Consider the following 24,005-nt stretch of genomic DNA (forward strand, 5'->3'; position numbering starts at 1 on the left):
GAAGCATGAAAGGAGACATTAACAGGTTTGAGGTGCTCTGCTTCACCAGGCTATAATTCTGGAGCTTCCTGCCAGCTGCTTGGTTGAAGAATAAAACCAAATGAAGCTGGTTCCCAGGATACTCATCCAACTCTATCACCTGGTAAAAGCTCTCCTGGGAAAAGCAAACCCTTCTCTCAAGAAAAAGCTTCTTTTCACCAAGGGCAGACAGGTCTCAGATGCCCTGTGTGCCCACACCCGATCTTCCTTACCCTTCAAGAAATGGCCCACCCTGTCTCAGTCAATGACAACATTTGCAACCTGGGCCAGGCCTCTTCAGTGCCTCAGCCACCTCCTCCACGGAGTGGGAGTATAACCCTTGCCTGCATCCCTCTCAAAGAGCCATCTAAGTTGACATCTATGAAAGCCCCTGGCACTGCAGTGGGAGGGACTCAGGAGATGCCATGCCAGGGAAATCCCGGGCAGCCAGCCGGGAATGGAGAGAAGTGTTGCTGCAGCCTGGTCCTCTCAGACAGACCAAACTGCACCCTCCCCAGGCCGGTGCTCACAACCTCCATGAAAGTCAGGGACCCATGCAGTTTTGTTTCAGGTGTTTTATTAAATGGGTCATACTGTAGCTGGTTTCTAAATTGCAAAACAACATAAATTTAACAATAATAACAGAGCCAGTTAGACTGTGACAAGCTTTTTCTTCCCTTAAAAAAATAAGACTTAAAACACACAATGGAGGGTTAAATAAATAATATGTTAAAAAAAAAGGAAGAAAAAGAAAACCTGTTAAAACATGGTTATATTTACTTCTGTGCAGCTGCGTGCCAAGAGGAAATGTGATTTTCTGCACGATGATACATCCCAGCATGTCTCCTTCCCAAATAATACTGACAAAAAAAAGAACATATGTGGGACTGACTTATCAGTGCTCATAGAGGCACTACTAAAAATCCCTTTGATTGGAGAGTGGGGCTTCCTGCTCAGCACACCTGTGTGTAGCCTGGGAAGGCCAAATATCCATTATAATGTTAATATAGAAAATATTAGTTTAAAAACAATTGTGGAATGGCCTCATTAACATGGCAGAGAGAGGAAGCAGAACCGCCCTGCGCGAGGAGCTGCAGGCTCAGTCCAGGGAGGCCGTGGGCTCCAGCTCGCAGCCACGGCAAGGGAGAGCACCAGCTTCAAAATAAGCGGCACCAGCCTCGTCTCCCTCTTTCTATCACTCTTTCACATGAAAGTGTGTAAAAAGCAAATCAGCAAATAAACTCTAAAATAGATTATTTATTCCAAAAATCCTCTACTTTTCTTTTTACAGTGAGTGTACACCTCCTCTCCGCCTCTTGCATAACTTGCTTAAGTCCAAGAAGGATCAGAGCTGCAGGGGAGTCTCCCTCGGCCCTGCTAGCTGATGCTGGAAAGTCAGATGTCAATGCCCTTGACAAGGGATGTCTCCAGCGTGATGTTGAACTCCTGCAATGTCTGTAGAACACGGATCAAGGAGTTGACAAGTGTGTGGTCTTTGATCAGCGCCACATCCTCATACATGTGTGCGGTGATGGGGCAGTCAGCCAGCAGGGCGATCCAGTGATGTAGGAGGTGATCTCTGGTAGGGGATGACCAGTCCAGATGTGTCAGAAGGGAAAGGGATGGGAGACTGTCAGTGCAAGGCCAAGGGGAAACGTGCTCCATCACACCCTGAATCAGCTTTCCCTCCCCTAACAGCACTTGGCAGAGAGCACTACATAGCTTTAAAAGGCTCCCCCTGGGGGCTACCCAACCCCAGGAACACCAATACAACCTGACCCAAACTGGCCCTGTCACCTGTCACCAAGCCTGCTCCTCCTCCCTTCCCTCTCTAGACAACCCCCCAACCAACCAGGTACCAGGTCCAGTCAGCACCGCTGCCTCCGTCCTACAGCCAATCTCTCCCAGAGCACACCCACCACTCCCAAGAGCAAACATCTACAAAGTACTTAGCATGTGCCATGCATTGTTGTAAGAGATTTAACCTTTACTGCAACCCTATATGAGGTAGGTGCATTCACTACTATTATTATCTCCACTCCATCGATGAAAAAGTTAAGAGAGATAGAGGTTAAGTAGTTTGTCCAAGACCACACAGCTCGTAAGTGGCTAATCTAAGATATGAACCTAGTGATCTGGTTCCAGAATCTGTTTTCAACAACTATGCCAACACCTTCCTTTCTGTGGTCCTAATAAACTACTGTATTAAGTTTATTTGGGCTTTGTGCTCTTACCTGACCACTGGAATAGCCCCTAACAAACCTGTCCACTCTCCTGTATACCATCCATGATGTGAAATCAGTATCATTTCAGTTCCTTTAATAAACAACTCTGTCCTAAAATAGAAGGACTCAGCTCCTCAAGGCCCCTATCCTCCTTTCAACTGTTCCCTACCAATGCCCTTCCCACATTCCGCCTATTATTTCCTAACCCCACATCCTTTCCTCCTCTATGGCCTCTCTGCTACTTCTGTCTCCTTCAAATTCCCTTTCTACTTCTACCCTTGCATTAAGGATCATCTCAAATACCACCTCCTCCCTGAGGCCTTCGCTGATCCCTCTCTACATTTTCAGCATCCCGTAGGAATGCGTGCTTCTTTCTTGGACTCTCTCAACCTTCTGCCTTGTGTTGTATTTAACTAGGACAAGTGAGCTCCTAAATGGCAGGGACCATGTTTTATTCAGCTCTATTCCCACCACGTTCCGTAAGGCCTGACACATTAAAATATTAGTTGAAAGAATGACTAGATGTACTCTGCTTCACATTTCATCAGTGGGGTGACTTTACTCCTTCCCATCCAACTTGGCTCCTCTAACCTGGTTACACACACTCTCGTCCCCACCCCACAGCAGCTCACACATACATGCCTCACCTGCCTAGGAGCATCTCGTTGGTAGCTACTCCCCACCCCTGCAGCACCTCCTCCCAGGCTGGCGGCAAGGCCTCCTGGGCCAAGGCTACAGTTACCTGGCTCCCAAGCACACCAGCATCTGAAACTTGCCGTCCTTGCCGATGTTGCGGGAAGTGTTGTTGATCGCAGTGACAAACCGGCAGAAGTTCCGAGCCCTTGTGTGCCAGTTTTCCTCAGGGACAACTTCATTCTGCTCCAAAGTCTCATAATAGGTTTGTGCTTTTTCTGTGTGGAGGAGAAAAGCCTGCCAGTGACAAAGGCCTTCACAACCAACCTATCCTGACTGTCCTGCGGCCACCTGCCATGGGCCTCTCCATGCTGATGCAAGTAACTAAATGATAGTAATATGAATGTTCTCATGTGACTGATCACATTTCAAAATGATCCTTACGTTCCCTACCCTTATGTTTTAAATTTCTTTATGTAGCCCTTGATATAAAGATGGTCCTTTCCCTAGTCTGAAGATCAGAAAAAAATTATTGAGGGAAAAGCTTCTTGCATGAAAATTCTCCAAGTGGTTGCAACACAGGGCTTGGCTCCAATGCTATCAACTGGCCTTTGGATCTACAAGGACAAAGTGTGAGAACTCATGACTAGGCCTGGATTATATAATAGATACCTAGAAAGAATCTTTTCTGTCCAGTTCTCAGGTGAGGGGTGAAGACTGGGGTGGGCTTTCTGTCATTACCTTCGAGAAGAGCCAGGGTCACAAAAAACAGGTCTAATCTGAGAGTCACAAGATTTGGCTTAAGCACGGCAGTTCCCAGCAGTCAGCACACGCGTGTTGGTGAGTCTCCATGTCTCTGCATGCTTTTCCCGCCCTTACACCCTAGTCCAACTCACCCAGGAAATCCCAAATGAAGACATTTTTGAAGAGGCGGGGTGATTTAAATCCATGCTGGAAAGCCTGTTCCAGGGCCGAGACAAGGCCACATTCTCCACAAAGCAGTAGTGTGAGACTGCCCCTCTATGTTGGGAAACAGGGGAGAGTGTCAGGTTTACCTCAGCCAAGCTGCCCTCCCACCACTGCATCTCCAAACCCACAGCCCACAGATGGAAGGGCAGCACACACAGGCAGGGACCTTCTCTATACCCCCCAGCACCTGGCACGGTGCCTGGCTCAGAGCAGCTCTCAGTGAACAGCTGCTGAATGAACAGATAATTGATCCAGGTCCCCACCACAGGGACAAAGCTAATATGGCCATTACTCAGGGAGACCCAGGCAAATCCAGAAGAGGACAGGAATACACACTGTTCACTAAAGACCCAAGGCCTCTGCTGGGCTGTCAGTGTGTAAAGAAAATAAGGTAACCAATGGCAGGACTCCCAAAAGAAGAAATCTGCTCAATCTCAAGCCAGTTGAGGCACACTCTACACTCTGGGCTGGTGGACCTGGAATAAAATAATTCTCTCTTATTCAACATAAGGCTCTGGGCTAAAGGGCAAGATGGCTCACCTCTTTCTCAGGCTTATGGAAATGCTTCACGATGCCATTGACTGCCTCCCCGATTGACTCCTGGATCTGCCCAGTGTTCAGCTCTGAGAAAAATCCAGCAGACATCCCTAACCAATCTCAGAAGCTAACCATGCTTAGCTAACTGTACATAAGACTGAGGACAGAGGGAGGGCCTGAAGGAGAAACAGGGCAGCCTGGACCCTGGGAAAAGTGGTTCTTATCTACCTAACTTTGCTGAGCCAGCTCTTCCTAAAATCTTAGGAAAAAAGAAAAAGCCTGAGAGTTGTCTCTAAGAAATACTGGCAAATTTTCCATTTACCTTGGAACCTCTGGCAACCAAAAGGGGGGCCAAGAATTGGCTGTAAAGCCCAGGAACCAAGAAGGAGAAGGCCAGAAAGTAGACCCCTCTCCTCTCTAGCATCATACCCAAATAGTACAGAGGACCCAAGCTAAGCTCTCTCCTTTCCTCTAGGCCTCCAACCAGTGTGCAAAATTCCCCCACTGGCTCATGAAAGGAGGGTGACAAATGCTTGAAGCTGCTCTGTATCCAGAGGTTGTTCCTGAAGCAGCTGCACAGGCTGGGACCTGGGCTCCCTCATCAGGGCCCCCAGACACCTGCCCACCTTCCCCACACTGGATGGCACGAGGGCCCAGGCCCCCCTTCCACTCACTGGGCTTGTTGTTAGGTGAGATGGTAACGAGCCTCCGAATGACGCTGGGGGACTGCTGCAGGGGCGGGGTCCGGCACGGCCTCTCATCCACCTCAGGCTGGGAGGTGAGCAGCTCCCCAACTAGGACCCGCTCCAGGCTTCCATCGTCCATGCCCTTCCCCAACCACCGGCCACATGGGAACCTAAAGGTCAGGCAACAGTCTGCCAGAGCTCCTCTAGTGTCCTTCCTCTTGCTGCTCAGCAAGAGTATCAAGGCCAATCCCTGGGGACAGCTCTGAAACAAGAGGGTGGATCCTCAAGGCCCTCAAGGTCTTGTCCATCCACCCTAGTGTGTATCATCAGGGAAACCACCTGAGCGATGGGCGGCCTGGTACCTGTGCAAAGCATTAGTATATCTTCACTTGGAAAACTCTCCTTCTGTTTCTTTAAGGTGCATGTGGCAGAGCTAACCAGGAAATTGCCTCAGTCTATCATAACCTAAAGGGTCTCTATGAGAACTCCATATACCCGAGCAACAAATACAGCACTGGTACTGCACAGCTAAAAAGACACTTACTTGTAGGTGTGTCCTGTGATCTCATTCCTGACCATCACATACTCCACCAGCCATTTGGCATATAGCCCAGAGTTATCATGGCCTATCTGCACAGTAGTGAGCTTCCCCAAGTTCTGGCACTAGAAGAGAACAAACAGAGAAGATGGGGTAGGTAAAAAAAATAGGAGAAAAGAACAGCACTCCTCGGAGGCACAGATCTGACTGGCTGCCTGCAACCTGGCCCCCCAGCATCTCCAAGGGCAGAGCTCACAGTTCACCTGCCACCAAGGCTGGCAGTACAGCACTACCTCATGAGGGGCCCACTGCTGAGAAAGATGCTACTACCTGGAGGAAGGATAGGGCAGGAGCAGGAGGGATGGGAGCAGGAGAGATGGGAGCAGGAGGCTTTGGAAGTGAGACAGCACTCTGAGGGTCAGGGGTCACTGTCAACACTTGGGCTCAGCAGCTAACTCTTGGGGATTTCTCTACATACCAAGGACAGGGGGAATGCAAGTCCAGATGGGTAAATGCCTTCCAGTCAGAGACCATTCAGACAGGGCAGGCTCCCTACTCCTCAGGTCAATCCTTGGCTCTGGCCTCCAATCACCTTAGGACAAGTCAGCTGTGCTGACACATAACACTATATAGAGCAAGGCCTCTGTAAAACCCTGCGGAAAGCTCCCCAAAGCAGCTGTTGCAAACTCAGATCTCCACAAAACCTAGGATTGTGGTCCCCAGATAACACATACCTCGAAGGTCATCTCTAACACATTCCTGGGAATCTGCAGGATCTGTGTCTCACCCAGTTCTCCCGAGATACAGATCCATGGGTTGGCGGTGAACATGGAGCCCCCCAGCTTCTTGCTTGGTACAATCAGGATGTGGTACGGGATCACTGGTTAGGGGAAACCACAAATGTGTTCAGGGGGATTGGGAATCCCTCCCACACCTGAAAAGGCCCTGACCTGCCCCAGGTGTGCAGACATGACTGTGTGACCCCTGTTGTACCATCTCCAGCAGAGCCCAGAGCAGCAGATCCTTAGGATGTAGTCTCTGGCTGGCTTAGAATATTAGCCAATCTTCCCCTCAATCTCACTCCTCCCAAGATTGCCACCCAAACACCAAAGATCCAAGCCCATCTATAGGCTCAGAGCAGAGTGAACCTGTTCCTTAAACCATATCAGCAACTCGACATTGTACTGAATTGCGTTTCCGAGCACTTTTCAATCATCCCATGAGCACTAATATTAAAATCTCCAGAAAGGCCATGCAGGTATTACAATGCCTTTTTTGAGGCACTGAGAAGAGCCTCCCTCAGGTTCCCTACATTCCAGTCCAGTGCTGCTTCTACTGAAGCCTATAACCCTTGTCTCTTGAGAGGGAGGATATGTGTCATATAGAAAGAAGAATCCACACTGCTAAGGCTGCAGAGTCACTGGCCAAACAACTAACCATTGAGCAAATTAAGAGATTACCCCCACTCAACAGAGCATCCTGGCACCAAAGAAAGATGAGGCCCTGGGGCCTTCCTGAAACCATATTAAAACCTCTTCCCTCATTCTGCCAATAGGTAGACTGAGGTGCACAGTAGGGGTGGACTCTGCTTGCAGAAACATACTAAGTTAAGGCAGAGCAGGTCCTGGACCCATACTTCCCATTGCCATCTGGGTTTTTTTCTGCTACTTCAGGAAGGGTTGTTTTTCCCTGTGGGCTGCTGGGAAACACCTTCGGTGATGTTGCATGACTCTCTCAGCCCAAAACAAAAGGAAAATTCCTTTACAGATGTTGAGAGGGCAGTGAGTTCTACCACCCCTACCCCTCCACTCCACCTCCATTGCCTTCAATGCTTGGGACAACAGCGACAACACGGTGGCCAGAAGGATTGAGCTCCCCAGTTCCCAGAAAGAATAAGAAGCTTACTCAGAGAAAAAGCAACCTCCAAGGAAGGCAGGTGCACCTCTCTCCCCACAAAGAAGGGAACTTGAAAGGACAAGTGATAATATTCCTTCTTTATAAAGGGAGCCATGAGTTAGCCTCAGGCAGGCTTGTGAAGACTGGTGTTGAGAAGGCTGGTGGGGAGCACAGGGCTACTCACAGATTGTTGTGAAGACATTGGTGAAGCAAAAGTAATCGACGGCATTGAAGGAGAGGAGGTGATAGAGGAACTGCTCCTTCTCGTCATCACAGCGCAGGAAGGCATAGCGCTTGTATAACTTTCTGTCAGATAGGAGGCAATACATCAGTCCCCCAGCCAACAGGAGGGAAAGAGGCTAGAGTTATTCAGTTCTAGAAGCAGACAGCTAAGGAAAGAATAAGATATCAAGCCTTAAGTTCCTCAGGGCCACCTAAGAAAGGAACAAAGCCAACTACTCCATCTGAGAGCATGAGGGGAAGTGGCTTAAACTACAGCAGGAACAGCAAGCAGCAAATACCTGTGTGCACAGGGTGACACTACTACTCCTGCAGTGTCAGAGGTCGTGAGCTCTCCTTTCTTAAAGTGAGGGCTAGAATACAATTCTCTCAGGGATGGCACGGGCCCTCTCAGGCTTCTAGCTGGGGCATCACTTCAGTGTGTGGTGTGGGAGTGGGTCTATGATCAATATTAATTACCAGGGCTAATCTCAGGCCCTCAGGAGACCTGAGACTCATGAAGCAGAATGCTGCTCTGAATGTGAAGTTTCAGAGGCAAAAAAGGGTAATGAAGAGAATGATACCAGCAGAAAAGGGCTACATAGATCATGTCCTTCCCCTTTCAAAATTTCTCCCATCCACAACCCTCACCCCAACTGGTTATTCATCAAAGGCCATCTCCTTTGCCTGACACTGTAGGCTCTCTGCAAGTGCACAGCAATGACAGCTTCCCAAAGTAGAGGGGACACAGAGAGCCAAATGCACAGGCCCTCAGCACACAGAGAGAAACAGAGAGAACAAAAGAGGGTGACTGTCCTGTTGACAAGACTGTAATCACCATGGCCAGAGATATGGATTCAGTAGATCTGTGAGGTTCTCCCTAGACAGGTTTATAAGGTACTTTCAACAGATAATTCAACAGTTGAGGCCTACTATGGTTAGATGCTACAAAGGGAAGTACCTTCTTCAAATACAAGTCTAGATGAGAAATCAGGTAAAGGCCATGATATAACACTGCCCATAACGAGTTACCAAATAAAAGCCTCTCTCTGAGAATTTTAAGAGCTATAAGCTTCAATGGTCCTAGAATAGCAGGGGCCTGAAGAACAGCATGAATTTAGACAAGTGCTGTAGAAGGAGAAGGACATTATGTGGACACCAATTTAGCTAGAGTTGAGGGCTGAGGGAAGTGATCAGTTAACAACAAGGCTGAAGTTAGGCTACAGTCCAATGAAGGAAGGCCCTAAACACAGACTGAAGAGTTTGCAATTGGCCCTACAAGTAATAGGTTTCTGCAATTTGCCCTAGAAGTAAAGGAAAAGCTGTGACAAGCTTTGGGAAATTTAAATTTCATGCAGCTGAAAGATACATGGGCATGAGTCTGAAACTAAGGTCGTGGCAGCAGACAAGGAGACCAGTGGGGACAGAGGCTAAGGACCTGAAATGTGTATGTGGGAAGTAAAGCAAAGCAAGGAGTCAAACTGACTCCAAAGTTCGAACCTAGGTAGGGAGGAGTGGGGATGTCCAGAAAGAACAGTGCTGATATTAACAAAAAATTTGAGAGAAAGGTAGTTAGGATGAAGGCTGTGAAGCCTGCTTTTGTTCTTTCTGAGCTAAAGGTAAGCTATCTGAATAGAAATAAACGTTTCAAGAGAAACATCAGAGCTAGAGCTTCAGATATGGAAGTCACCTGCTCAGAGGTGATAGAAGTCATGAGAATGGGTGAGATCACCAAGTGAGAGAGAGAGAATGAGCAAGTGAGAGAGCAAAGAGAACACGTGTGCATGCACAGAACTGAGGACTGTGGGAACCAACATCCTGGAAATGGGGGAGACAGAGAACAGAATGGTACAGGGCCATGGCAGCCATGCACACTGAGTTTCAAGGTAAAGGGGACACTAGACAACATGAGTCACTGTGAAGAGCCTAAGGAGTGTGAGCTCACCATACAGGAGCTAACCAACTTCTTCCCTAGAATATATGGTTTCCTTAACCTGCCTCCACTCTACCCCATCTCCAAGTGGCAAACAGTCTTGGAAGCTAGCTGGAAACCCCAGAGACTCAAGAACATTCTATCAAGATATATTCTCCAAGGCTGTCCATCTCCTCCTGTCTGTTCAACTATGCACACATTTTATGTGAACAACTGAACACCTACTAGGTGCTAGGCAACACTGGGTGGGAAAGGTACATGGTGCGTGCTCTCAATAAAAACCAATTTTAATAAGGAACAATCAACTAGATGATGATGATATAGACTACCAGTGGTAAACTCAGATGAGCAAATACTGCAGCAAATGCTATGCATGCCTGGGGGAGCAACAGCCCAAGTCTCTGGGAAGTCCTACAAACTGTGGCAAAGAAAACTTCTCACTAAGCCCTAAAAGGGCTGAAGACATCCTGAGAAGGGTGAGGGGTATGATGTGGCTGGAGCTTTAAGCAAACTGAGAGAAAGATGAGAGAGGACAGAATGGAGGAGTAAGTAGGTTTTGATGAAAGGCCCCTTTCTCTATCCTTATACCCCATCAAAAGGTGGCAACAAAACTCTTGTTTTCCACTCACTGGAGTAGCACAGGTATCAGAGTATCAGGTGAGAAGTTACTATGTACTATGTAAATTATGAGCTTACCTCCTCTAACAGGGCTACAGTTTAAAGAAACCAAATTAGCCTCCAAACCAGGGTCTGTGCCCTGTTGGCTGTTGCCTAGGCATTCAAGCTCATACACCCTAGACCTATCCACTGTCCTGGACATCACAAAGTTCTTATGCTTGACCCCCTCTCAGATGCCTCCCTATTGTCCTGCTGACTTGCAGCCTCTCCTGACAGAAGATGACCACACTGGACAGCAGGAAACATTCCTTCCCTATCAGGCCCTGATGCCCACACAGATTTTTCCACCACATGCAATTGTCCTCTAGAATCTGGTGTTGCAAACATTTTCTGTCCAAACTCTGGGCTTATATGGTCACTTGTTTTCTTTTAGTTGTCCTCCCAATCTTCAAATTTTATTCCAAAACCTTTTTGTCTTCACAGGGAATTAAATTTAAGCACTGTAAGAATTGCTATTTTGTAAACTCTCAAAGTGAGCTCTCTAACTTATCAAGGTTTTAAACCTGGTTCACACACATGATCAAGTCTAAAAGATTGTATTTTCACTTTGAATAAAAACAGATTCTGTAGGTTTCATCCCTTGACTTGCACAAAGTTCCCCCAAGTCCCACTCCTATTTGTCATCCATGGGGAAGTCACACAATAAAGGATTCCATGAAAAGATGCTTAAGGAAATGCTAAAGAAAAATGCCCAACAGGCTTGCCAATGAAGAACCAAACATAATGATGTAAAGGAAAAGATAGAGAGATGGGAGTCCAAGAAGCAGAAAAAGGAGATAGCCCTCCCATCCTCCTCTTGTAGCTAGTGTACAGAAAGAATGCAAAGGATATAGAGTCGAGAGAAGGGAACCATAGGCTTAGTGGTCCTGGCAGTGTGAGGGCCTTGGAATCTCTCCCCTGTCTTTCTGGGTAGAAAGTGTGGAGGAAGAGGTTCTAGGAGGTCATCTGGAAGCTCTTTCAAGCTCTAGGGAGACTCAGGCAGGGTCCAGAGAAGAGGAGCAAGAACTTGGTTACTTTGGGCTGACCACGGGCTCAGGAGAGAATAAAAGGGATAAGGGGATATCTCAGAGGTTTTGTTTTAATTTTCCAATCTCTTCTTCCTCAGGATAGGAAAAAGACCGAGAGAATGTCCTATGGCCCAGAGGTAACAAGTCACCTGAGTAAAGGAAGGAAAGGAACAGCCTCAAAACTCTGAGGTACCCAATGAGGTACTTAATTACCAATTCAAGAAGCTATTGTGGGCATGCAGATTGAGACGGTAGGGAGAACAAATATAGCAGAATTATTATTCTACAGATGAAGAGGGAGAAGTGACCCTGGTTATACCCCAAGTGGAGTGGCCTTACTTGGTGAGCTCATAGTCTGAGAGAAGCTGTTTCAGGTGTCTGGAAAGTAACTTTTTTTCCATAGACAGTCGCACCCATGCTCTGGCCTTTCCCACGTCAGTCTTGATTTCCCCAATGTTCTGGATGTGCCTGAAGGAGGAACAGGAAAAATCAAGTGGAGGGTGGAATGGGAGATGAACTCACTACAAATACCACACCTTGCAAAGCCAAAGGAGGCCTGGCAAGGCAGCCATTATCCCATCCTGGGAGAGTCCATCGCTTTTGTTTTCTAAATCCTGGGCTTCCAGGTAGCTTTGCCAGATAGGCTTACCACAATTTGGGAGGAAAAAAGAAAAGCATAGTTCCCAAAAAGCCAGGTTAACCCCAGAACACTTAGGCCTTGAGACTGGCATAATTCTCCAGAAATATCAGTAAACCCAATGGCTTAGACAGCTCTCCAATTGCATCATGGAGCACAAGACCAATGAAGAGAGCTTCCTGCTTAACTGACATGCTGTAGAAGCCCAAGTTACTGAGACTCTGCTATTTAAAGTGGACACCTAAGCAGCAACTGAAAACAGGATTTTAGTGGCTTGTTACATATGAGCCCAGACTGACCTCATATCCTGAATGAGGGAGACTCTTAGGGGAGACATGACTGAGCTGGCATCAGACTTCCTCCGTTCTGAATCAAGAAGTATTCCTAGAACAAAAAAGTTAGTCATGTCCAACGAGATCTATCTACCTAACAACTACTTACCCTTCTTATCTCAAATTAGAAATTTCTATAAGGAGCAATTGGAAGCTTTGATCAATCATTCACAGGTATGTCTTAAGTGCCTATGAAGTATCAGATTTTATACTTTTATGCATATTATCTTATTAGAATCCTCTAACAACTTGCAAGATAGCCAAGGAAGGTATCATAGAGTAAGGACTGAATTTCAGAGAGATTAGCTGCTTTGCCCATCACCAAGGGGCAAAGTCAGGACTAGAAGGAACAAAGATCCTCTGGCCCCTAATACAGCATGTTCTTATCATAATCCATAAATGCAGTGCTTCATGTCCTGCTCATGCCACAAAACGGGCTAAAGAGCTAAGGGAATGTGTAAAGAACATGTTCCAGAATGATTAGGACCTCTAGATACAATTCATACCTTTATATTCTCACATCTGGCCCAACGTTTAAAACTTAGGATCTTCATCACTTAGCTGTTGAGAATTTTTGGCTCCAATTTATCAATTAGCAGTAACTTCTCCAGGCCTTCCTGAGGGAGATTTTAGCTCTCATATTCAGAAAATGGACCAAAGAACTCTTAAAAGGCTACTTAGGGAACTCTTGTACCTGGTTTTCAGCCAATTATCCTCCCCACATTCAGTGCTAGCTGAGGTCAACTAGTTTGAGAGGAAAGACAACACTGAGTTCAGGCCTATCTTCTCACCCTCTTTAAACCGATCTTTACCATTAGGGTAAGAACATCTAAGAAACGTACATAAACTCCCTGGCAGAGAAAGAAGAATGAAGTATGGAGATGCTGCCAAGAAGTAAAGGAAGGAGGTGGAATGACCTGTAAGATACACTGTTTTAAGAAGGTATGAAGAACACCAGACCAGGAGATAGGAGGCCTGTCTCCTCATTTGGCCTCATCCACCAATTAGCTTGTGATCTTGGGTAAATTCAATTCCTCTCTGGATCCCAGTTTCTACCCCTTATAAATTAAAGGTGCTGGACTAGGTGATCTCTGGGGTCCCTGCCAACTCTGATTATTTTTATTAAATTAAAAACAAAAAGGAAATGTAAGGAATCATTCAGACCAGGCCTTGACTTTGAGGAGTTCCAAGGTAGGACACTGACAGTCTCTCTTAAATGAGAGATCATCTTAATGCCCAGAGTACTAAAACAAGAGACTCTGGAAACAGCTTGCTCCAAACACAGGACATCAGTATATCCAAATTCATTTAAAACCTAAATTCATTCTAAGTTTGGCCTCTTGCTGATCTAAATCATCTAGCTCACTGATCAAAAGGGTATAGCAACAATGAAAACAAATCCATGGCTTTGGAATGCTCCATGGTTCAGAGCCCAGTGGCTTAATATTTAAAAAGGGAAACATTACAGAGCAAAGGCTCCACTGCCCTGGAAGAGTCTGGTGCAGATGACCATGCCAATGGGGGATGGGCAAGTGGGTGGGGGGTGTTCTCTCCAACGGTGCAGACCATCTTACCTGACGTACTGAGGCTGCCTGATGTGAGTTTTCTCTGCCGGTTTTCCTGATAATGTAACAGGTGGGACCACAAGGCTGATTTCCCCTGGAACCAATGCAAGGGATAAATACCTATCAGTTCAGATTTCAGAAGACAAGGTATCCAGTGAACAGAGTCAGAAATCATTTGAATATGTAGGCAGAAGCTTTAGTTAAAAAATATCTGTCCTATTTCTTACCTCAGTGTATACCCAGATGCAATGTATACAAATATATCCCCCTATTATAATCCAAGAGAAATAAAAATAATGGAAGGGAACAGAAAAAAGGTCCCCCTCTAGGAATGGGAAGGACATGGCCAAAAAGAATCTGCAAATGGACCAGTGGATAGGAAAGAAAAAAAGCAAATAACCTATCAAATTCTAAATGGTCTGTTGATTGAAGATCAGCTTGGGTAGAGCATGATGGCTGTTGCACAGAGGAGCTGATACCCATCTACAAGATTCTATGATCACTCCTGAGTTTCCTAAAGTACTGAAAGGCATTCCTGACCTAGTGCAGGCTGGGGAGAATAAGTTATGGTGAGGATTTACTGTTTAAGAAACATGCAGGAAGGTGGGCTGGTACTTAACTGCAAAGCTGAGATAAACTATAGTCAATATAACAGTACCTTAGATTTGGAAATGAAAGAATTGCAGTTGGAACCGTCTGAGACATGTAGTAATTTGTCATTTTACCAAGGCACAAAACTGAATACATTTGCAAGCCTGATAATGACACAATTTGCCTAGGTAGTGATTGAGCCCAGCTGGCCCCTTAGCAATGACTCTGTCTCTTTCTAGTTGTCCTTTAGTACACAGTGACCCTGGTTATCTGAAAAAACTTTATTTCAGATTCATGGTCAATGTTTCTTACAGTTGATATAAATATAGTATAATGTTTGTTTTAGTAATAGGACTTACTATATAATTTTATAAATGACCCTACTTATGTATTTTATAAAAGTAACAATAGTAATGATAGAAGCTACCATGTCTTGAGGCTTGCTATGAATGAAGCACTATGTTAAATGTTTAAAATACAATATTTGTTTTAATGCTCCCAACACTCCTATAAGGTAGGTACCTCTATCCTCAATTTCTTAGGAAAGAAATTGAGAATCAGAAAGATTGAGTAACTTGTAAAACATAACACAGCTAGTAAGTAGAGTATTGGGATTCAAATGTCAGAACATTTGAATGTTAGCTTAAGTCTAACAAATGTCAGAACCACTGTTATTAATAATGCTGCCGTACAGACTACTTCTGGAAGAGATCATTTAACCTTTGAAGTTATATTTCTGAAGAAAATTTTATGCTCTGGGATGAATGTGAGGACTTAAGGGCTCAAGATTTTTCCCTTGAGAATATCGAGGACCTATTTGTTTCAACCCACCAACCTGATCTGTTTTGAGAAAAAAATAAAAATCTAGCATTTGAATGGGAGAAAACCCTCATCTATAGATCAGCAAACTACTGACATAAACTTGCTGTATGTTTGGACTTCCTGCAAGATTTAACCAGCATAAAAGAAAATCCAACAAACAGTGCAATTTTTTAAAAAAACAAGTTAAAACCAGAAAATACTATTTTATTCATTGAAAAACTAAATATTTGAAAAAACAGATGTTCAACAATATAAATGAGACTTATAATTCCTACACACTGTTACTAACGTGTATATTAATATAATATATGAAGAAGACAACACAAGAGCTTAAAATATTCAGGTTCTTTGATTTAGTCATTCAACTTCTAGAAATCCATACATTCATCCATCCATCCATTTACCAAACTATTAGGCTTTCCATATCCCCAGCATCTAGGCAGGATAGGAAGGCAGCCTCCCTTAATAGAACTGTATGGATGTGACACACACTAATACAGCTGGTCACCAGAGAGCCCCTACATGCAATGACGCTGAAAAGCAAAGGCCAAAGCAACACCTAGCTGTGACAGAAGGCCATTCTGGCTCGAGAGTCATCACCCTGGTGAGGGAGGAGGATGAGGGTAAAGGCAAGAGGGAGAGGGAGAGCGCAGCAGCTGGGCTAAAGCTTGGTGGTAAGGCCCTGGGCTCCTTCTAGTTCAGGACACATGGACTATTCTTTTCCTCTCTGCGAAGTTGGTGATTAAGAATGCAATGTTCAATATATCCAGACTACCCATTTGGGCATGTGGCCACATAATACATAGATAGCACCGGATTCTCCAAGAATGTCATATGCATGAGAGATAAGAAACAACCCCTTTCACTTACTAGTCCCCAAATGTCAGGACTTACAAAATTCGTATGAAAAACCAAACCTTACCTCTATTGCCACAAAAATATATTAGAGAAAGATGCCCATCTCCTTGGAAAATGTCACCAAAAGCCAGAGAGTGGCAAGGACGACAGGTTTTTATGAGACCTTGCTGCAGGCAGCCCTGCATGCAGGTAGCCCTGCATGTAGGTAGTCATGGCTAAAAACAAAATTCTGGAGGCTTGTAGCAAAAACTGCTGTTTGGGTTTTCTCTACTTTCTAACTAGATAAAATGGGTAGTTGATCAGTGGCAGAAGTGGACCATAAGATCACTCTCTGAGAGTGAATTTGGTCACAGTCTGGGTGACTGCATGATTATGCACAATCTGCATGATGGATGAGACCAGGTTACCAGGTTATAACCTTTGGACCAGAACATAATCAAAGAATGTCTCAGCAGGAGAAAGATGCCCTACACACAGGCTAGTAAAATGGAGGCCTAAGGAGACCATGTTGTAGGAACTCATCCTGGACATAAGGACCAATCCCCAGCCAAACATATGTATGTGTCCCTGAGGATACAACTGCCCTGCCAGCAAGCACAGACTCTCGCTTCTTCTGGTGACACTGTCAGTACTTCACTTTTACCACTCCAAAAGCAAAATTTAGAACAAAATGGAATCTGAACAGAAATCCCCATCATTTTATACTGATTTCTCCCCAAACAAGTAGCCTCCATTTATCCAAACTAAGAGGGGGATCAAATGGGTTCCAAAAAAGTTCCCCATGCTGTAACTGCAGAATATGGCTGCAAAGCCTTAATAATGTGATGATATGGTATTTTTTTTAAATATGGGAGAACCTTCACTAGTCCCCTAGAGATTTTTATAGAAAACATTTAAAAGTTTGGGAGGCATGTTTTACCAAAAAGCTGAAAGAGCTCAATTATAGTGGCAAGCTTGCTAAACTTTAAGGAAAATGTTTAAGTGATTATGTATACTCTACTCATTTGTTAGAGAGGAAAGGAAAAAAAAAAGAAATCCTTCATGTAGAACTTAGTGTAATAACAGCTATTCTAAGTTACATACCCACCATGTGTCAGGTGTTTATTTTTATTACACCTAATTACCACAGCAACCCTAAAAGGTAGATTTTATTAACTCTGTATTATGGATAAGGAAAATAAGACTCAAAAATCACAAGTCACTTGAAATGATCCAGTGGAGCTAGGATTCACATACAAGTCTTTCTGACTCCGAACCCCAATAGTGTTGCTACTATACTATAGGACTCTCCAATCTTTAGGAGTGTGATACACAATCTTTAATATTTTTTAAAATCTATAATCAAAGTTCTTTCTAATCATGAAAAAATCAGGAATAATCTAAATGATCAATAATAAGGGACTGATTCAAGTATGGCGCATCTATATAATGGATACAGTAATTAAAACTGGTATTTTGGAATAATAATAACCACAAACATATACAAAGAACCTCCCAGATCCCAGGTTCTGAGCTTAGTGCTTTACATGAACCGTCTTATCAAATCCTCACAAGAATCCAAAGGAGGTGGGTACTTTTAAAATTCTATCATACATATGAGGAAATAGAAGCTTAGAAAAGCTATGTACATTGCTTGGTTTCATAAAATTATTAAGTGGGAATCAAACCCAGATCTATCTGGTTTATAGTTTGATCTCTTAAATACTATTCTATCACCAAAAAATTAGTTAAGGACATGGAAAAAAATACTGAGGTGAAAAAATGCAAGTCATGAAACATGTTCCATTTGTAATTTTTTGGAAGTTTTATTGAGATATAATTCATGCTACCTTAAAATTCACACTTATAAAGTGTTTGATTTTCTGTACAAAAAAAGATCTAGTTTTTATTATCTGTACCCAGAGTTGTGTGATTGTGGAACACTTTCATCACCCACGCCCTTTAGCCGCCCCTTCCTCCTGCCTGACATCCCCAATCTACTTTCTGTCTATGGATTTGTCTATTACGGACATTTTAAGTAAGTGGGATCAGATAATACATGGTCTTTTGTAACTGGCTTCTTTCACTTAGTATGTTTTCAAAGTCCATCCATGTTGTACTATGTATCCATACTTCATTCCTTTTACTGCTTAATATTCCACTTTGTGGATATACTCCACTTAGTTTACCTGTTCATCGGCTGACAGACATTTCATTCATTCACTTTTGGCCTATTAGGAATAATGCTGCTATGAACATTTGTATACTTGTTGTTTTGTAGACATATGTTTCCATTTCTGTTGAGTACACAGCTAGTAGTAGACTGGCTGGGTCACATGGTAACCCCATGTTTAACATTTTAAGAAACTGCCAAACTGTTTTCCAAAGTGGCTACACCATTTTATATTCCCACCAGCAATGTGTGAAGGTTCTACTTCCTCCATATCCTTACTAACACTTGTTACTGTCTCTTTTTTATTTTAGCTATCCTTGTTGGTATGAAAAGATATCTCATTGTGGTTCTGTTGGGCTTTTAAATATATACTTGAATATGTGCACAGAAAAATGTTTTGAAGGGTAGTTGTGGTAGACTGTCTCTATACCCATGAGAATGGAAACTCCAGAGGGTAAAGATCTTGATTTGTTTTATTCACTAAGGTATGTAGGCACTAAGTGCCTACAATAATTAATGCCTGGCACACTGTATTCCCTCAATATTAGCTGGATGCTTACATGTATTTTCTGATTTGTTCATAATAAAACTGCCTTTGAAAACTTTTCAAGTTCTTTTCAAATTTAAAAATTCATAAAAGTAAAAATAGTCCATCTTGACTAGCTACTCAAAGAATAATATTTTGAAATAAGGAAATACTCTGGGTACTATGCAGTAAAAAGCAGACGTGAGACTCAACTTCCTGAGGTCTTCTGTCAAATCTCCAGATAGTTGAACTATCTGCACATATAAGAAATGTTAATGACAGATTTTTTTCCAGTGGGAATGTAGAATTAGTGCAGGACCCTTAGAGTATGTTTTGTACTTCTGAGCTCCAAGTTCTCTCTTTTGTGTTCCAACTTCAGCTGCCAAACAGGATTGATCAGTTTGGCCTTTCAGCTCTATTTGCAGAAAGGAAGATGCCACTTTCAAAATGTCTGACAAAAATAGATTTATGAAGCTTATTTTTTAAACAAAATTGTTTGAATCACATTTATTTACTTATTTATTTGTCTATTTCAAGTCTCACTTCACATGTACTGCATACCATTCTTCAAACCCAGCCAGCTGGAAGAGCATGGGAAGGCTAGTAAGTGAAAACAGGAAGGCAGTTTGCTCAGCAGGGAGAGGCCAGACATTCATTACCTGTTTTACTTGCAGCCCATGACTCCAGATCCTTTCCAGGAGGTCACAAAGGCTGGCAATTAAGGTGTTCTCCTCCACCCCTGTGATGTTCACCTCCCCGTGTCCTAATTCCACAGCTTCTCGGCCCATCTTCTCCACCAGCATCCTCTTGGTCTACAAGGAATCAGTCAGTAGAATTAGATAACCACAGTGAACAAGATCACATGCAACTGAAGAGGGTGTGCCCATTTGCACAGCACATCTGCTGGGCTGGGAGGGACAAAATGAGAAATACACAGAGACACAAGATGTATTTATTTATTCTCTCCACATATGTCTAAGGTTATGGTGGGAGTGTTTTAAAAGATCAGTTAATAAGATAAGAATAAAGCAATCACTATATGACTCTGGGCAAGTGATTTCATTAACTGTTCTCAATTTTTTCATTTATGATGTGAAAAGAGTTGAATAAAATCTTTTGATCATGCTCACTTCTGACATTCTCTGATTCTCACTGTTTGACTCTGACCTTATTAAACAAACCTTCAAGCATTTAATCCTAGAAATATATCTGAAGTCTCTGTCAAGGGTATGAAAAACTGAGGAGGAATAATCTATTTTTAGGTAAAAATTTTCAAATGCTTACTATAAAAACAAAACAAAAACAAAAAATCCACACACTGTATAATGATAATCACAGCTTTTATTATTATGTGTCAGGTGCTATATTAAGCACTGCACTATCTCATTTAAGCCTCCTACTAACTCTTTAAGTATTATTATTATTCCTAACATATTGGGAAGGAAATTCAGGTCAGAGGACTTAAGTAACTTGCCAAAATCACACAGCAAAGAAATTGCAGATCTGCCCTTTGAACTTAAACCTGCTTGAATATTGAACCCAAGTTCTTAAGTAAGATTTAATCATGTTATAAATTCATGACATATCCAAATCTTAAAGAGCAGGGAAAACAATCACCCCTAATCCTACCTTTCAGAAACAAAACTCTTTAACACTTAAGCATATTTCTTTTCAGTGTAACTATTTTTAATGTTTTTATTGTTAAATATATCTCATACATTCACATATGTATGTATATATGCATGTGCATATGTGTATAACCATCGTTAAGAGATAAATCAGTCCATCCATACCTTTGAAGCAACCCTTGTGCCCTCTTCAATGATCTTTCCACTCTCAAAATGATCACTATCCTTACACAATAAAACCAATGAAAAGCAAGGAAATGATTATCACCTATAAATTTGCATTTTTTTTTAAATTTGCATTCTTAAGCAATAAAGTTTAGTTTTGCCTGTATATTTTCTTTTGTAATATGCTTTTACACTCAACTTTGTAAAATTCATCCACATTGGAGGCTGGAGCCAAGATGGCGGCGTGAGTAGAGCAGCGGAAATCTACTCCCAAAACCACATATATCTATGAACATATAAAAAAGACAACTCTTCCTAGAATAAAGACCAAAGGACACAGGACAACATCCAGACCACATCCACACCTGTGAGAACCCAGTACCTCGCGAAGGGGGTAAGATACAAGCCCCGGCCCCGCGGGAGCCGAGCGCCCCTCCCCCCAGCTCCCGGCGGGAGAAGAGCAGGCAGAGCAGGAGGGAGACGGAGCCCAGGACTGCTTAACACCCAGCCCCAGCCATCCGGACCAGAGCCCAGACACAGTGTGTGTGCAGGGCCCTGGATACTAGGGAAACAGGGCAGCAAGAACGGTGAGCAGGTGCCTAAAGCCGGCGCCGGAGAACAAACAAAAGCGAGTGGCCATTTTTTTTTTTTTGCTGTTCTGTTTTGGCGAGCGCTTTTAGTAAGTCTTAAAGGGATAGGGACCCCAATATTAGGGAAACAGGGTAGCAAGACCGGTGAGCAGATGCCTGAGGCTGGCGCCGGAGAATAAAGAAAAACGAGTGGCCATTTTTTATTTTTTTATTTTTATTTCTTAATTTTTTTAATTTTTTTTTTTCCTTTTGTGGTCATTGTTTTGTTTTGGCGGGTGCTTTTTGGAACTCTTAAAGGGGCAGGGTGGGACACTTAGTCCAGAGGTAGGGAATCCAGGGATCTCTGGGCACCCTAATCCCCTGGGCTGCAGGGAGCAAGGAGGCCACTTACGGAGATAAATAGCTCCCCCACACACACACACACACCCCGGCCACTTCCCCTCCAACGCGACTCCACCACATTGGAGCAGCAACCCGAGCCAGGCCACGCCCACAGCAACAGCGGAGATTAACTCCATAGCAGCCGGGCAGGAAGCAAAAGCCCTATCTGCGCGCAGCTACCCAGCAAAAGCCACTAGAGGTCGCTGTTCTACCAGGAGAGGAGGGCCACAAACCAACAAGAAGGGAAGTTCTTCCAGCCGTCACTCGTCCCAGCTCTGCAAACTATCTCTATCACCATGAAAAGGCAAAACTACAGGCAGACAGAGATCACAGAGACAACACCAGAGAAGGAGACAGACCTAACCAGTCTTCCTGAAAAAGAATTCAAAATAAAAATATAAACATGCTGACAGAGATGCAGAGAAATACGCAAGAGATATGGGATGAAGTACAGAGGGAGATCACAGATGCCAGAAAGGAGATTACAAAAATGAAACAAACTCTGGAAGGGCTTATAAGCAGAATGGATAAGATGCAAGAGGCCATTGATGGAATTGAAACCAGAGAACAGGAACACATAGAAGCTGACATAGAGAGAGATAAAAGGATCTCCAGGAATGAAACAATATTAAGAGAACTGTGTGACCAATCCAAAAGGAACAATATCTGTATTATAGGGGTACCAGAAGAAGAAGAGAGAGGAAAAGGGATGGAAAGTATCTTGGAAGAAATAATTGCTGAAAACTACCACACTGGGGGAGGACATAATCGAACAGACCACGGAAATACACAGAACCCCCAACAGAAAGGATCCAAGGAGGACAACACCAAGACACATAATAATTGAAATGGCAAAGATCAATGACAAGGAAAGAGTTTTAAAGGCAGTTAGAGAGAAAAAGGTCACCTATAAAGGAAAACCCATCAGGCTAACATCAGACTTCTCAAAAGAAACCCTACAGGCCAGAAGAGAATGGCATGATATATTAAATGCAATGAAACAGAAGGGCCTTGAACCAAGGATACTGTATCCAGCATGACTATCATTCAAATATGATGGTGAGATTAAACAATTCCCAGACAAACAAAAGCTGAGGGAATTTGCTTCCCACAAACCACCTCTACAGGACATCTTACAGGGACTGCTCTAGATGGGAGCACTCCTAGAAAGAGCACAGCACAAAACAAACAACATATGAAGAATCAAGGAGGAGGAATAAGAAGGGAGAGAAGAAAAGAATCTCCAGACAGTGTATATAACAGCTCAATAAGCGAGCTAAGTTAGGCAGTAAGATACTAAAGAGGCTAACCTTGAACCTTTGGTAACCACGAATTTAAAGCCTGCAATGGCAATAAGTACATATCTTTCAATAGTCACCCTAAATGTTAATGGACTGAATGCACCAATCAAAAGACACAGAGTAATAGAATGGATAAGAAAGCAAGACCCATCTATACGCTGCTTATAAGAAACTCACACCTCAAACCCAAAGACATGTACAGACTAAAAGTCAAGGGATGGAAAAACATATTTCAGGCAAACAACAGCGAGAAGAAAGCAGGGGTTGCAGTACTAATATCAGACAAAATAGACTTCAAAACAAAGAAAGTAACAAGAGATAAAGAAGGACACTACATAATGATAAAGGGCTCAGTCCAACAAGAGGATATAACCATTCTAAATATATATGCACCCAACACAGGAGCACCAGCATATGTGAAACAAATACTAACAGAACTAAAGGGGGAAATAGACTGCAATGCATTCATTCTAGGAGACTTCAACACACCACTCACCCCAAAGGATAGATCCACCGGGCAGAAAATAAGTAAGGACACAGAAGCACTGAACAACACAGGAGAGCAGATGGACCTAATAGACATCTATAGAACTCTACATCCAAAAGCAGCGGGATATACATTCTTCTCAAGTGCACATGGAACATTCTCCAGAATAGACCACATACTAGCCCACAAAAAGAGCCTCAGCAAAATCCAAAATATTGAAATTCTACCAACCAACTTTTCAGACCACAAAGGTATAAAACTAGAAATAAATTCTACAAAAAAAAAAAAAGGCTCACAAACACATAGAGGCTTAACAACATGCTCCTAAATAATCAATGGATCAATGAACAAATTAAAATAGAGATCAAGGAATATATAGAAACAAATGACAACAATAACACAAAGCCCCAACTTCTGTGGGATGCAGCAAAAGCAGTCTTAAGAGGAAAGTATATAACGATCCAGGCACACCTGAAGAAACAAGAACAATCCCAAATGTCTAACATCACAATTATTGAAATTGGAAAAAAGAAGAACAAATTAGGCCTAAAGTCAGCAGAAGGAGGGACATAATAAAGATCAGAGAAGAAATAAACAAAATTGAGAAGAATAAAACAATAGAAAAAATCAA

The 24,005-nt window shown here is 43.3% G+C and overlaps 1 protein-coding gene across 2 annotated transcripts in view; it reads right to left on the reverse strand.

Annotated features, from left to right (window-relative positions):
* Positions 1–694: 694 nt before the first annotated feature.
* The window catches only part of DENND5A (DENN domain containing 5A), a 97,085-nt gene continuing 73,774 nt past the window's right edge, over positions 695–24,005 (reverse strand). For both annotated transcript variants that reach the window (XM_036930928.2, XM_036930927.2), the window contains 12 exons: positions 19,482–19,634; positions 13,883–13,967; positions 12,276–12,360; positions 11,679–11,807; positions 7,687–7,808; positions 6,341–6,486; positions 5,613–5,731; positions 5,057–5,238; positions 4,386–4,468; positions 3,773–3,896; positions 2,986–3,154; positions 695–1,597 (listed from right to left, as the gene is read on the reverse strand). In XM_036930928.2, the coding sequence (XP_036786823.1) occupies positions 1,414–1,597; positions 2,986–3,154; positions 3,773–3,896; positions 4,386–4,468; positions 5,057–5,238; positions 5,613–5,731; positions 6,341–6,486; positions 7,687–7,808; positions 11,679–11,807; positions 12,276–12,360; positions 13,883–13,967; positions 19,482–19,634 (1,581 nt within the window). In that variant the 3' untranslated portion in view covers positions 695–1,413. The remainder of the gene's footprint in view (positions 1,598–2,985; positions 3,155–3,772; positions 3,897–4,385; positions 4,469–5,056; positions 5,239–5,612; positions 5,732–6,340; positions 6,487–7,686; positions 7,809–11,678; positions 11,808–12,275; positions 12,361–13,882; positions 13,968–19,481; positions 19,635–24,005) is intronic.

This window comes from Manis pentadactyla, chromosome 9 (genome assembly GCF_030020395.1).
Source record: "Manis pentadactyla isolate mManPen7 chromosome 9, mManPen7.hap1, whole genome shotgun sequence".
NCBI lineage: Eukaryota > Metazoa > Chordata > Mammalia > Pholidota > Manidae > Manis > Manis pentadactyla.